This window comes from Rhagoletis pomonella, unplaced genomic scaffold (genome assembly GCF_013731165.1).
Source record: "Rhagoletis pomonella isolate Grant_MI unplaced genomic scaffold, Rhpom_1.0 Rhpom_scaffold_00006, whole genome shotgun sequence".
Classification (NCBI taxonomy): domain Eukaryota; kingdom Metazoa; phylum Arthropoda; class Insecta; order Diptera; family Tephritidae; genus Rhagoletis; species Rhagoletis pomonella.
Window position 1 is genome coordinate 81,942,225 of NW_023458560.1, and position 16,800 is coordinate 81,959,024.

General features: G+C 36.4%; 1 protein-coding gene across 1 annotated transcript in view; it reads left to right on the forward strand.

The window, feature by feature from the left end:
• Positions 1-16,800, forward strand: part of LOC118741473 — a 231,099-nt gene that overhangs the window by 4,584 nt on the left and 209,715 nt on the right. The window contains exon 2 of the mRNA XM_036473464.1: positions 10,065-13,355. Within this exon, the coding sequence (XP_036329357.1) occupies positions 10,418-13,355 (2,938 nt within the window). The 5' untranslated portion in view covers positions 10,065-10,417. The remainder of the gene's footprint in view (positions 1-10,064; positions 13,356-16,800) is intronic.

Consider the following 16,800-nt stretch of genomic DNA (forward strand, 5'->3'; position numbering starts at 1 on the left):
GAACCGACAGTAAACCAGCCAGCGAAGCCTCTTTTAACAGTGCTAATTATTCTCATATAATTTCGAAATCACGTGAAATACTCTTTTGACACAAAAACACATTTAAAACTATGTGGTTACCTGGGCACATCGGAATAGAAGGGAACGAATTTTCACACCTATGATTTCTGCATTAAAATCTTAGTTTAACATAGTATTTACGTCTAAAGAACTGACATTTTCATTATTCTGCAAAACCCTCTATCAGCAAATCTTTCTATATAAATAGTTATAATTCGAATTGCAATAACCTCTATCTGATCTTTAAACTAAAATTAAATGAATTAAATTGCGTGAATTGCGTGAATATTTAAGACATGCGTGTGTGCTTAAAATTATTAACACTTTTAAAAACAGCTGCCAAAACAGTTTTTTTGCTCTCCTGAAAAATTGAGTTTTTGCAGATAGAGGGTATTGAATATAAGCCCTCGATATGTTTGTGTATAGATGGGCCTAAGTAAGAAATTGCAACAGCTCAAATTAACTCCCTTACAAAATTTTTGACGTCAGGCGTCAATAATGACATTTTCGAAATTGGCAAAAAGAAAAAAGAAATTGGCAAAAAGAAAAATGTTTGGGAGCGGGCAAGTTAGTTAGCTTTTTATATTTAACATTTGTTAGTAGATACTCTTTATCGTACAAAACCTACCTCAGAAATATGAACGTTAGTTAAGGTGCTCCATATTCTCTTTTGGTAAGCCATTTCTTACACTTATTTCTTTCATACTGGTTGCTCTCTCACAATAAAATAATAAATAAACTTGCTGCAATGTCTTACAAAAGTACTCTCAATTAACGCTATCGTACATACAAATGTACACACGTACGTACACGTTCAGCTTTTAGTCAGCATTCTGATAGCTTCCTCAAATAGCCGTGGGTGGCGCTGCTATAATTTCGTTGCATTTATTTATTCCTTGGTTTTGATTTTAAGTGATCTGTTTGTTACAAGGCCTCTTCGTCGAAAAGCCTAGTAAGTTCTTGTGTGTATGTATGTATGTATGTTAATAAACATTGAAATCGAAAATGCACATAATCAGATGAACTTCGCCATCGATTTATATCGCATTGTGGCTGATAAATAAAAGCTTATATTTCAGTTTTGTCAAATTCTTGTCATCAGAGTTGTTCGTTGTTGTTATCATCACCCCTAATTCAGGAGTTCATGTGGAAATTGCTTACGTCATTATAGGGGGGTGGGATGATTGCGTGAATATATTCGGTCAGTACATCAACTAGATATGTATGTCTAGTAGTGGTAGTGAAAATGAAAAATATCTTCGCTATTTCAAAGTGGGATTATACCGTAAAAATAACTACATAGTTATGTCTATACCCTTATTTATATGGAGAACATTTTTTGGTAAGCTTATAATTCCGGAAACAGAGCTTATTTGGATGGATAGATTTTTGCACGCTTATTTCAAATATGGTTTCGCCATTTTCATATCTCGTCAGGTTTGCAAGTTATAGATCTTTTTTTTTTGCGTAACTGTAGGGCTCTCGAACATTTTTCGCCGAGCACATTTTTATGACCAAATGAACCTGTCGAGGGTGTAAACACTTGCGAGTGTGAATAGTTCTTGCTGCGTTGGCACATTTTGTGGGTACACACATTTAAGTTCAAGCAAAATTATGCTCGAACTTTTGTAGCCGGTTCGACCGTGGCAACGACCGGAAAATGATTGGTATTACTTACCTTGTTTATACATACCTACGCACGAACCGCATTAACAAGTTACACTTTTTTGTAAATGGTAGTTTATGCCCTTTCTAAATGATGGTGGGAGCAACCACACCACCTGCCCATCCGCCGATCACCCCTTTAACTATCGCACATATAGGAAATTGCTTTAATGCTCGTATAAAATTTTAGGAGTACCGTTAACATTTTCATGATAAAATAGAACTAACGCTTTGACGGCCATTACTGATCCGTTGAGAAATTCAAAGATATGACACCTGATTCGAGTTCAGTGATCCCATATTACTAAGAAAAAGTTTCGGAAAAATATTTTTGTGGAAAAATGTGGGACTTATGGTTATGTCCCAAGGGTCGTCAATGGTAAAAATCTAAACAACGTTTTTTTTTCTATTCCTATCCGACTTTCGATTGAAAAGAATTGTTTACGCGAGTGCTTATCGGAGAATCATCGATTATATCATTTATTTATTATCATTGATTTATATTAGTATATACATTATCCTTGGAAGTACGTTCTTAATTTTGTATGCGTAAACAACACACGTCACCAGCTGGTCAATTCGACGAAGAAAGTACTTCTAGGTTCAAAGGCGTATTTGGAAATTTGGAAATTATTTATTGTGACAATTTACCGCCTGCTAGAAACTCGGCTTTATTGGGCAACATTTCCAATTTTCTCGGTGCCATCGAATTAATGAGTTGAAAGGAATTCGAAGAAATTCGCTTTCATTTTGTTATTGTTTGTATTGAACAGCCTCCCCGAGATGATCGTCGTTCGATCGAGCATCTAAAATTCGTTCATATGAATAAGGCCTTCCCAGAAGCGCTGAGTGAGACGAAGTGCGAGGCAATCGATAATATGGTAAAATTCAAGAGAAGAAAATCATTCTGCCTTAACCTGAGTTTCGTCTAAAAAAAAAATTCACCCGAAAATTTGTCATCCGCCCATAGTAATACCATGGAGACCAAAAGTGAAAAGTGAAACGGTTCGAGGAAAATGAAACTCATGATAAGGCTGATTAAGCAATATATGAAAGATAAACCGATTCGACTTGCGTCTTTTTTTTAAATATCCATGTCAATTAAAGATGTTTTTTCTATATCTACATTGCAATTCCTCGCACAGCTGGCTACCGAACTAATTCATTGTTTTACCGACCACAAAATAGCGGTGAAAGACGGGCCTAAGCGCAGAAATGAAACTGGACGTAAGAGGTGTGTTGTTTGCTAAAAAGAAGGCAGGGATCATCGAACAAACGCATTCTGTACCTCTTGCAAAAAATCATTTTGCTTTAAAATATGATCGAATTGTTTCGAAATTTACCACAAAAAATTATGTTCCAATGTATAAGCCAAAAATTAAACAAATTTATTTTTTTTTCCTAGTAAACCAACTCCTCTGAAAAATTCGAATATGTCATCAACGTTGAGGACCAATGGGACATACATATTTCCAAACTCCACCCAATACAGAAATATTGCAACAGGGAAATAGGAGAAAAAAAAGTTAAGTTTTTTTGAATTTGGGGCGGCCTGGAGGACTCCACCCTTAAAAGTAAGGTAATGTCTGAAAGCTGCATTAATTATCTACTAAATAAGACCTTTTTGAATCGGTTCAACAGTTTTTCCAGAAAATATGTTTATTTAAAAGGGTCACCGCTGTCCCTTTGATCGTCAAAGGGCTAAACCAAATTAGTATGGGACCACTCTTAAGGTAGCACCTTTCCGAATTATCCAAAACGGTTCACGTACTCCAAAGTATTTTGGGAGCGTAGTACATAAAAAAAATTAATATTCCGATGAATTGATAACCTTCTACTTTTTTTTCTTTTAAGTCGGTTAGATTAGATTAGGCTATGCTGGCTGACCATAAGAGGGCTAACATAAACGAATATATCGTCCATAGCGTTGCCAGATGCGTTTACGACGTATGAATCAATGCTTTCACGCAATGTTAAAGAACACTGCCGTTCCTTTAGCGAATTTCAATAGACACTTTGGTCCTTTGTCGATTGCTGCTTGTAGGCTTTGAAGCTTTTAGGATACCCACAAGAAAAGAAATATTACCGGAAAGTTTTATAAATGTTAGCATTTGTATTTTTTTTTTGCGTTCTTATATTACATTATAATTATTTCAAAGGACACAAAGATAAAAAAAGGAAGCATCTAACTTGTTGCGCGAACATTTCTCTAAATGAGAAAATGTTGATTAAAAAAATGAGCCAACTCAAAAGAGACTTGAGTTAATAACATATGTATATATGTATGTTATTCCTGGGAGGTGAATTATACATACATACATACATATGTACATACATAAGGGCAGTGGAAAAGACTAAGAGAGAATGGCACTGAGAGAGAGGGCCAGGAGAGGTATGCAGCGCTTGTATTTGCAATGGTGGAAAGCTGGAATATTGTTAGCTTACCATCCACTTTACTTTTTTTAGCAAACGTGGAAAAGCTCTTACTAACCCATTATACATACATACATATATGTATATGTATTTCTACAGAGGTGTTGTTAGGGCCAAAAACTATGAAAGATGTTGATGGGGAAATACATACTATGGTGGACTAATATTCGGAAAATAATCCACGAAAAACTAACATGAACACACACGTGCCTGCGTGCGGTCATAAAGTGAACATATGTTATTATTTATGTATAATTGCGTAAATCATTTACGTGGCTTTTAATATTCAAACGTAAGTATGAGTACAAACGCATACACATACATATGTACATACATGTAGAAATCATATTATCTATATGGTTCATTACAACAATTTCCTAGATATGTATGCATATTAGGGTGTGCCACAAAATCTTGTATTGCATATGATAAGAATTTGCTGCAACAGGATTAGGTGCGACTTTATTCCGAGGTTCCGAGGAGAATTAATAAAACTATAACTTATTTAACAAACCTTCAGTAAGAATTTTTTTTTGGTCACATTCGTTGGTTTTTGTGGCGAGTGAGAATTTTTGACAAAGCACCTGCCCAAAAAGCAGCATAATTTATACTCTAAAGTTCTAGAGCATTTCTTGGTAATCTGCATTGAAAGTTCACTGCTGCAAAGGCAAATCAAAAAAGTGCTGATCTAGTTTGAAGTCCTCAAGCAAAGCCAGTGATCTTCGTAAAACTTATAAATCAGCAGAGACTGCCTTCAAATGTTAGTGTTTGGCCGAGCTTCTCCTCCGACTAGTGGCGTGCCGCCTTGATGTTGTCACACAAATTGCAGGGACCTACAGTCTTACGCCGACTCCGAACGGCGATTGTATTTTTATGAGAAGCTGTTTTTTATGGCAGAAATACACTCGGTTGCTTGCCATTACCTGCGTAGGGGCGACCGCTATTAGAAAAAAAAAACCTTTTTTTATGCTGAGTTAAACCGGGTTTGAACCCAGGCCCTGCAGAATGGTAGCGCGCACTGCTAACGACTAAACCACAGCGGCCGCCAAATAGAATACCAAAATATACACGTATACAGAAAATGTAAGATGTAATGTGGATTGTACATTAGGGAGGTCAAGAATGCATGTGAAAAAGTTAGGTCGGAATTTGTGCGCTCACAAAGCGTTCAGAAGTTTTCCACTTCGTAGAAATGGTATAGAATTCTTGAAAATCAAAATTTTTCAATCGAAAAACTCTGTTTCTCTTCAGGAGATTCCCAATAATTAATAATACCCGATTATTTAATTAACCATTTTTTCATAGTTGTTGTTTTTTTTTCATATAAAATACACACATGCAACACTTTGAGCGTTTTGAGCGACCTGTAAATATTTTTTGATTTCAAAAACAAACAAAAAATTGGGGTATATTTTTTCGATATAGAAAAATTTTAGGGGATTAAATTCCGACTTTACTTATTTTGGACCACCCTAATATAAATACATGAACATAAATGTAAACTTTGACTAATAAATTAGTATCGCGCATTCATAGGGTATACAAAAATGGCATACAAAACATTAAATGACAGTTTGTTTCCACTTTCTTAAGTAGTCTAATTCAAATACTAATGAACAACGGTACTTCTTGGTTAGCAGATTGAAAACCACGTGTCGTATACGTAACATAAATTTGGTCATCATCTTCAGTAATACAAACCTGGCATGTTGCGAATATTTGCATTCGCATTCGTTATGCGAATGATTCGCATAAAATGACACGAATGATTTGCGAAAGCGAATATGTACATGGCGAGAGAGTTCACTCTAATATCTATCTCACCAGGGTGCGGACAATAACCGGCTTTTAGCTTCAGGCGCTTAACGGTTGAGTAGTATATCAAGCATCATCGAGGGACCTTCAACTAGGGATGGGTAAATTCGATATTCGAAGCTTCGATATTCGAATTTTAGCTCCGAAATGGCGAATTTTTGAAATCGAACTTTGTGTTGGTAAAATTCGGATAAAATCGAATTTTTCTAGAAAAAATCTAATTTCATATTTATTTCCAAAAAAATGAACTCTTCAACTTTCTTGTTTCTGACTAAATTTGCCATCACTGTGTGTGGCACTCCATTTGTCTTGGAGATGCAAGGAAAAAATACACGTTTTTTGATCTGATGCATCGAGACAAAAAATCTGTGCCAAGAAGGAACTGTTATTATTAAATTAAAAAAATAAAATTGTAAAATTACTTTTTTTTGTTGATTTTTTATTTTAGATTTGTAGAGGCTTTTACGTTTGTATTAGCACGAAGCTTTTGCCTGAGAAGACCCCTAGTAAAATTTTCTGGAGAGTAATTTTCTAGAGTACACCAGTCCCCTAACGACTTCCAAATTTGCTTTTTGCGGGATTTATTGAAGTAAGGATCAAACTTACCCTTTTAGGCGCGAGCTAATAGGTTAAAATGTTCTACGAAAATATTTCCCATGCAATTTTATTATATATTTTATTTTTATTTTTATTATTTTTTTGAAAACTACTTAGGCCGAGACATGAAAACTTTTTAATAGGCCATGAAATAAAAAGACGAGCTAACTTTCGCAAATCCACCGAGTGTTTTACTACTGGATGGGTGTACTTTCAGAAAATGTTAACAAAGTCCGGGCTGGTTTGGGCTGTCCTACAGTGTAATTCAGTGGCGTAGCCAGGGGGGCGCGCGGGATTTGGGGGGGATAGAGCCCCCCTTCGTCAGTGAAATTAAACTTTTTATTTTTGAATTAATAACACAATACTATTTTACCCTTCCGATTTATAATTTTTTTATTTCAGACTGCCCACAGTGTTGGGATACTTTTCGACTGTAAATTGTATCGAATTTTTAATTTACTCATATATTTTCTAAGTGCATGCATACATAGATTCCCTTCAAAACCAATGATTTGATGGTATTCACGGGAAAGTTTATGTAGGTACATTTACATATTTTACACTTTTAACATAAATGTCAGATATTTTAAGATACACTTCTTACCAAACAAATTTTTTTTTAAGTTATTATGAATGGATAAAAGAGACATCTTCTTTGAATTCAGTACTAAAACTTGACATTTCAAGTGCTTATCAAAACTTTATACATGATACATACATAGATTCGCCATTTATCTTAAAATTGTATAATTTTTATTATTTGTTTATAAAATTGCAGTTTACACTTTAACAAAACCCATATAAATCCAAAGTTTAATCTTTGCGCAACATTAAAAAAAATCAACAAACTTTCGTAAAGCTTTTTAATTGGATTTCCTAGAAATACATATTTTGAGTAAGCAGTTTTGCAGCCCGATCAATACAAAAAAAAAACGCAAGTTTAAAATACATAGCTGCGACTTATCGTTGATTTTTAATATTTTTTTTTTTTTCTTTTGATGAAGGCGTTGCTCATTTTCTTCATTAAAAAATCGTCGAACACACTTAGATAATATGGAAGGAAATTACCGACATCGTCAAAAACATGCCATACATCAACTGTAAATCATAGCTATTTTAAATTTGTACTTTATTAGACTAAAATTGAATGAGGTAAAAAACTGCAAAATATTAAGAGATAAAATTGAAATAGAAAGTTCGAAATTTTTACGAAAACTTGTCGATTTTTTTTAATGTTGTTCAAAGATTAAACTTATTTTCATTTAGTGTTTGTTAAGGAATAAAATATATATTTTTATAAACAAATAATTCAAATTAAAATATAATAAAATAAATAGTCAAATCGAGTCAATATAATAATAATAGTATCGTAAAGTTATGATATTTAAGAACATCTCTTTCTTAATTAACGACGACACTGTTTCTATATACGAAGCTGATTTCAACATTTTGTTTTAATAAAATTTAGTATCGAAAATATTCTTTCAAAACTTGCCTAGGAATGTGATATAATGGTTCGTTCAAAACCTTTTTTCAAAACTTATAAAGGCATAAACGAGAACCCGAAGACAAAAAGAGAATAAAAAAAATTTCCCACAGTGAATTTTCAGATTTTTAAAACGGTATAGTAATTTAATTTTTTAAATTTAAATAAAGCATGAAGACCCCATGGAATAAACGAGTAGATAAAAAATATATAACGGTAAAACTGGCACATACATAAATATATGAAAGAATGAACTCAGGCGACGCCTCTAGCCATTGTGTGTCACAGATTTAAGTTATCGATGGAAATTTTTTTTTTCATCCGTCCCTCCTAAGCCAAAACTGGCTACGCCACTGGTGTAATTTGAGTTTATCATCATTTCGTTTGATACTCATATTGGGGTAATTTATTTATGTTATTAAATAATTTGATTTTGATTTTCTTACATACATTCATATGGCCCAAAGCTAAAACCATATTACACATCTACAGGGCAAGCTCTTTCATTTGACACCTACCTCCTTTTTGAAAATCGAACGAACGATACAGATTTTATGAAATGGTGTTAAATATTCAACGCAAATATCTCCGAACTCGATTAAGAAGTTTCACTTCAAAAAATTTTTGGAAAATTCGACAAAATTCGAACTAAATCGAATTTGCACCACCAAATTTCGAATCGAATAATCGAATGGTTGGGCAATGTTCGAAATTCGGAAAAAATCGAATTTCAACCCTCCACTACCAATCCCTACCTTCAACAAGTACTCCTAAATGTCTTTTAAGCAGGGAACGGATTTTACGACCTATAAAAAAGGCTAAATAAAATAACGAAATAGGCCGGAAAAGGAAAAATAAAATAACGAAATAGGCAGGAAAAGGCACCAGAAATATCAAAAAAGGCAAAACAAGGCACTAAAAATACGAAAACTGAAAAATAACACTGGTATAGAGGAAAAATGTTCAACGGACGCCATTATCCAATTCCTATATAGAATTGCTCGCTGTATCTGAAAATCGAGTTAATGTTTTATTCTATGGATAAGTTTTCGAGATATTTTCGGGTGTACATGGCGTATGATTAACATTCTTGCCCGCTTATTTTTCATACAAAAAATCTTTGCGCATTTTCATATGACCGCTTATTACTTCTTTATTTATCCGTCGATTTCCTTCATTATCTACTTGATTTTTTTTTTTGTAACAGATCAGCTCATCTCGTTGAAAATCCTCTCTATTGGTGGAAAACTAAATTAAAATACGACAAATTGATAGATCTGGCCCGCAAATATTTTAGCGCTCCACCCGCCAGCGTTCCAAGTGAGCAATTAATTGTTCAGTGCAGCCGGCCTTATATACGAGCCTCTAAGAAATCGCCTCGCGGGAGAAACGGCAGCAAAATTACTTTTTTCGAAATATAAAACTTTGACTACTACATAGATTAAAACACTGTATAGGTTAGCATTCGTTCAATGTTCTAATAATTTACAAAATTTTTAAGTAATAAAAACGATGTCTTAAGTCTTTTTAATGTTATTCCTAACATTCGCATTCGCATTCGCATTCGTACATTCGCGAAAATATGACATTTGCAACATCCCTATTACAAACCGATGAATGTTAGGTTACGTATACGACACGAAGTTTTCAAACTACTAACTGCAAACCAAGGAGCAGAGCTGTCCAATAGCAGCGCTATTCAGTCAATCTGTTACTTACTTATATACAATTCGGTGTATGTAGACGACGCAAGACTACATACATACATGCAAGAGTACCTGAATACTTATTATAACAAATTTGAATACAATATTTACATAGGTACATATGTATATGTAGTACATATCGACCCCTAACCGCCCCAAAAACACGTAAGCGACATTTTTTTTTAACATTTTACTTTTTTATGCAGAAATACTCACTTACCCTTTTTGGCGGTTAGGATTCGATATTTTATTGTAATTATGCAATCAACTTTAATGGTAAAATGTTTATTTACTTTTTTCAGTTTTGATGCCGGCTAAATCTATGCATGCACGAACCTGCATACAACACCAAACTCTAATAAATATTGGTGAATTGGTCAACGCTCGCTAAGATTACTTTGGAGGGGAGCGCATACGAAAATAATGAGCAACAAAAAAATTGGCGCTGAAGTGAACATCTGGTAGAACGATAAAAAAAAAGCCAACTGGCAAAGGGACGGAGTATAGGACTGGCTCATTATCAGCTGTTGTAAAGTGCGAGCACACACTTGTCCGACACCGACTGCGACTGCGACAATATCACGGCTGCTTACCGTTAACGTGAAGCGATTATTGCAAAATTCCAAATCGGCTGCTAACTTTTCACTTTTCTCGTATGGCAGCTGCAAGTGTGACTACCCACATTGCCGCCATTACTGCTTCGCCTCCAGCTGTTGTAGGAGTGTCAATGGATGGAGTAGTAGATGTAGCAAGTACGGCGGAATCAACAACAACTACCAATGTCAGTCGCAAGAGCATGCTGAATCAGGAATCTGCGGCCACTGCTATTACCACATTTCTCATCAGCAGCACTAACGCCGGACACGTGGATGAAGAAGATAGTTTCACGACATTGACTTCGGTTTCGCCTGGCTTCGTAGGGACCAGTTCCTCCGCGGCTTCTTCTGCTATGATGCCGGAGTTAGGAACACACACCCATTCTCGTAGGTTACCATTGCCACTTGTTGCAACGGTGACGGCATCTTCTAAATATGATGATAACTTGGAAATCGGTGGAGAGATGATTGCCAGCGCCACAATGGCGGCGGTTAGGCTTGTCGATAATAGTACACAGACTGACGCATTGAGTGACGAAGAACAGCTCTTGACAGCAGGCAACACTGAGCTGGGGACGGATGTATATGGGGAGAGTGAACATGCGTACCATGCGTTGGCAGCGCTGGCTTCAAATAATGACAGTGAAGACTATGGATTGATGGAATTTCACGAAGCGGACGAAAACAAGGAAATGGCTATAACAAACAGCGTAAAGGAGTTTGCTGACGAGGCGATCGGGAATGCAAATGAAAGTCAGTTGTTCTATGGAGAATTAAACGTTTTCGATATGAACCGCGATTGTAATGAATGTAATGAGTTTTCCAGATTCGTGGGCGATAAAAATTCCGCAAAATCAAATAGTCTAAGCCAGTGCGACAACTGTCTGCAGCAAACACTGAATGCGATAAATGATGGTGGTGGTCATGCAGATGAGCCATCGCCAGTAACTGGCAGCGCTCTGGCTAATGAACATTCAGTCAATCAAAACCAATCGTTCGAATCGCAAAGTAGTAATATTTTGGACGATTTAGAACCAGCTGATTGTACTTGCAATGCATCGAGCCATTTTGGTTGTGGTTGCGATGAAACAGCTGCCAATTGTACCTATCAGGAGCGCATTATCGACTATGATAATTTTCGAATTATCGAACATGTTATCGATTGTTCCCATGACAGCTACTGCAAGCACAGCAGAAAAATGCATTGCACAGGCTCTTGGGAGGGCGCTGACGAAGACAATGTGGTGGAAGAAAATAAAGAACTGAATTTCGCGTGCCGAGAGTTGGTGACATTTATCGGCGAGAGTTATCAGATAATGAAGGCACAAGAACAAACGGAAAACATAGCTGCAACGACACCCCACTCCCCGCTGGAATCAACTCGGCCCGTTAAAGATATTGCGGAAGAAGATACATATTGTGAGGAAAATATGAATATTGGCCATTTCATTGTTGGTCCACAAATCGAAAGTCCGTTCATGGCCGAGATTGTCGATGATAACAATAATAAAGGCCGCACCAAAGCCTCCCAAGCTCTGAGTGGATCGAGCGATACTATTCCATCGGGAGTTAACAAGTCAATATCAGCAACTATTACAGCTTCTTGTTCGGTTTCAAATCCAATGCAGTCCATTAAGAAAACAGAACACCGGTTACCCAAAAAAGAACTACCTATTGCAAAAGTACAGCTCCCAACACCATCCGTTACGTTGGCTTTGAAGGCGCTCAAATCGAAATTGACGCCACTAGCCCCATCGTTTCATCCGGCACGGAAAAAGCAGACAACCACCTCTTCCACAACTGCGGCTGCGTCCTCCCTGTTCGCTCATGAAAAGACAGCAATCTACTATCAACCACAGCCACCAAAGCAGCAGCAGCAGCAGCAGCAGCATTATCTGCAACAGACCACCACTACCACTATGCTGCATAGGATGAGTCTCCATCACCATTCACAGGCGCAACAGGAACAGCACCCGCAGCCGCAGCAACACCAGCAGCCCCAAGTGTCTCCCATGGCTCAACAAAGTTACTCCAAAAATTCCTTTCAACAGCAGCCGCCGCAGCCACTGTTGCAAAATCTACAACCATCACACAACTTTGTGACGTCATCTATAGAGCATCAGCATAATTGCACACAGCATGCCAACTCATTGGGCGGTGTGCCACACATTTATTTGCATAGTGTGCCAGGCTCAGCTGCACTAGCTAGCAGCGCATTGCACGTAGCGGTTGGCAACACACCGCAAGCACCGCATGCACCGCATCTCTATCCAGTGCAGGTGATTTCGCTGACTGCCGCAGCGGCCGAAACACCAAGCAAAGGCAGTAGCAACAGTACTGTTTCCCAACAACGGGAATCAAGCCCTGCTTCCACGATTGTGGCTGCAGTGGGTGACAGCAGCGCCACCTGGCCATTTATGGATGCAGCTCCCGTGTTCATCGATTCCAGCGGTGAACTTCGAACTTTTTGCCCGACGCATGGTCCGCCGGCCCTCAATACTGGGGCAATTACGGCAGCGACCAATTCAAATGGGATGACATTCAATCAGTCGATAGCGATAAATGTCGCACATGGCAACATTTCTTCACAGCTGCCACATATGCAACACTACCAACAAACGATGCAGCGCCAGACCCAAGCACAGGCACAGGCACAGCCACAGCCGCAGCTGCAACCACAATCGCTAGCAACAACTTCTGGCGCAACGCCTGCTTCGATCATGGCTACCAATGCCATCCCAAGTGTATCGATCAATGCAACAAATCGAGCTTGTTTGCAGCAACATCAACAACAACAACAGACACAAATAAAAAGTCTTAATCAAACTCAAAATCAAAGCCAAAACCATCTCCACCATCAGCAGCAGCACATTCAGCATAATCATCTGCAGGCACACTATCATCAGCAGCAACAACATCAGCTGCAACAACAACAACAGCAACAATTGGAGTCGGTCAGCGCACTGCAAATTTCTGGCAAAGCCAAACTTTATCGAGGTGAGTGAACGCTTTATTGTTTGCTTAGGCACTTCTATGTACTCCATACTCCATACATTGTCACGCATTTTCGGCATGAATAATTCCCTTACCCATACATATGTACATATCAGAGCTGTAAAATGATTGAATCAATAGGATCTGCATTCACTCGACATTCTTTTCAAAATTTTGATTGTTTGTTTGTATAAAAAAAGCCTCATTCCTGAGTGGCTTAAAATGCTTGAAAACAAATAAACTGTGTTGTGTTTTTGAATGGTAGATTGACATTCAGTATGGAATGTGAATGTAACAGAAGCATTCGCACACACACATGATTGTATATTTAAAATGAATGCACACGTTTTTACCATTCAGTACTAATACTTTTTTTCCCAGGGTTGATATATTTTATACTTTAAAGTTTAAACATATCTGGAATTGAAAAAAAACATATATGTATACGTGCCCTGTGGGGAAAATCTCTGGTTCTAAACTGGTGCGCATGTAGTACGTTTAGACCCAGCACTGGTTCGCGATAAATCTCTTTTGCATACAAACAACTGGCGAATTTAACATGGCGATGTCCTAGGAAGTGTCAATTGCCCCCCGCTGCATCCCTTTTTCGATAGTTCCGAACTAGTCCTAAATTCTATAGTTCCGAACCAGTTCTAAAATCGACAGACGAAAGAGAAAAAAGTATCATGATTTTTCAATCTTTTTGGTTCTTCCGTGTGTGCGATTTTACATTATTTTCAAAGAAACGTTTTTTTCAATTTGAAATTAAATTTGTTTGAATGGTTGTAAGAAATGTACGTTTACATACCTTTGGCTGTAGCTGACTTTGCAGAGGTGCTCGCTGTTATTTGTTACATTCCAGTTGGCCCTAAGATGCTAGTATGTCAATACAAAGTTTTGTTTTGTATTACCAAACTATGAAATAGCATCTGCGAAGTGCGGAATGAAAGTGCATTTGAACGAAAAAGCCGCCAAACACATATCTATGTAAAGTAAACAAGCCCCCGCTGCATCCCTTTTTCGATAGTTTCGAACTAGTTATAAATTCGACAGTTAAGATCTAGTTCGTTCTGCGTCCCTTTTTCTATAATTCCGAACCAGTTCTAAATTCGTCACTTTAGATATAGATTTCTAATGAAAAAAGAGAATTAAAATAGTTTTTTTAAGAGACCCACATTTCGCTGATTTTGAACTGGTGGGGATCTACTTACTATCGGACTGGTTCGTTTTTGGCGATAAAGTCCGCGGTTTCCCTGCAGGGTATGTATGTATTCAACGCGTATGTATAGACGTTTTCTGACATCAACCCATGGCTAATGACTGGTGCGAAATCAGTCCAAACAAACATCGCAACCGTCGAGCACAAAGGACACATCTTGATACATACATTTACATATATTAGATTCGAAACTAGTGAACAGTATATAGAAATATAAAACAGTGTCAATAGAATTGAGTTTTTAAAATTTTTGCTTGAAAAAACTTAAGAATTTCATTACCGGCATCTGTCCCTTCGTATTATAGACTTTTAGAACTATATTCTGCACGTAACCCAAGATTTTGTAACCGGAAAATTTTATTACCAAAAAATGTTACCTGTTCATGTCACCGCGATTCTAGGAACGTTGGTAATGCTATATATTCAGCAATTCAGCCATGAAGAATTGTGGAAATTCTGGCATTGCATATTTCACGGGGCGGGACAATATTTTGTTACCAGCTTATGAGATGGTAACAAAATTTATTTAAATTTATATGATTTTTTTTCTATTAATTTTTTTCTTCAGTTTTCAAATTTGAAAACTTTCAAAACGAAATTTTATAAGGGTTCTTGTTTTCTTTAAAGAGGGGTTGAGGAGTTGCATTGTAAAATTTTTTTTATTAATTATTAATTAAAAGGTGTACTATTTAAACATATTTACTACGCACTTCTGCAGTAGGGTACTATAACTTTTCTCACGTAACGGATATTTGGAACAACCAAAATCGAGATAGATATATACTACATTTATGTACATATGTATGTATATACCGTAAATGCCCAGAATAAAAAGAGAAGTTGATTAGTCCATCTCCGTCTGTCTGCCTGTCCGTTTGTTTGTGTACACGATAACTCTAGGAAAAGTTGAGATATCGGAAGAAAATTCGGTACGCGGATTTCCCTTTATGCAGGGCAGAAGCGTATTGAAAATACAAAAATTAAACAATAACCTGGTCCCTCCCATAAAGCGGTAATTTCGAAAAATTCAAAAAATTCTACATTTCCTTAATTACAGAAAACAAATTGCTAAAACACTCACATGTTTTTTATTATACATTTTTGAAAAATGGGACATATTTCTAACTTTTGAAATCAATTTGCTCAAAACATACATTTAGAATAATGTTTTAAGAAATAATTACACCCGAGCGCATTTGTGCACATGGGTATTATAACTTTGTTCGCATAGCGGTTGTTTGTTGTCTAGCCCTTCAGGTTAATAAAGATTGTAGAAAACGATTTTTGCTTGTGTGGGGTCCCGTTTGATTCCCAAAATTGGAAGGAACTGATTTTTTCAAATTGCAAATCCTAATAAATAAATTATTTCTAAAATAGGTTACAGCAGACAATATTTAATCATTTTTTATTAATATACCGACACCTGATTGGAAGATCGACCTATCTCGGCAGCCAATTCAAAAACGCCCTAACTCAGAATTTGGTTGAAGAACGCCCTATCTCAAATGAAAATATATTGAAAATTTGCCGAGATAGGGCGTTTTTGAACCGCATTCTGAGATAGGGCGTTCTTCAACAAAATTCTGAAATAGGGTGTTCTAGAACAGTTTTTTGAGATAGGGAGTTTTCGAACTGGCTGCCGAGATAGGTCGATCTTCCACTTAGGTGTCGATATGTAGTTTTGATGTTAACAAACAAACCAAAACTTGGGTTAAAAGCGTGCTCAATGAAATGGGTATAAATTCTTAAATATTGCACTTTCGGAAAAGGATGTTAATGAAAATAGAGACCAACAAATTTTGTTAAATATTTTTTTTGTTGGAAATGTTGATAATTTGTGGCTTATTGTAAATGAAAAAACGTCCACAAACCAACAAATTCGATTTTCGAATCTTCATAACTGCTTGACCCAATAGCGACGAAAAAAAGTACGAAGAAATTTGTATCAAAAATTTTTATAATTAAATAATGAAATGTATATGTATGTCTAAAGTTAGAACCAGAAGCTCTTAAATTTGTTAGTTTATATTAACTTATATATGTATGTACTAATTTATGCATTATGCATTATTAATGGTGTATTGGTAACACTTATTTGGAAAGCTGACAATTTTCTAAACAGAGATGTTAAAATCATTAATAATTTATATTTTTCATAATGACATTCTAACGACACGTTCACAAAAAATATTTCTCCAATTAATATTTTTTATTCTTATAAATCCTTGT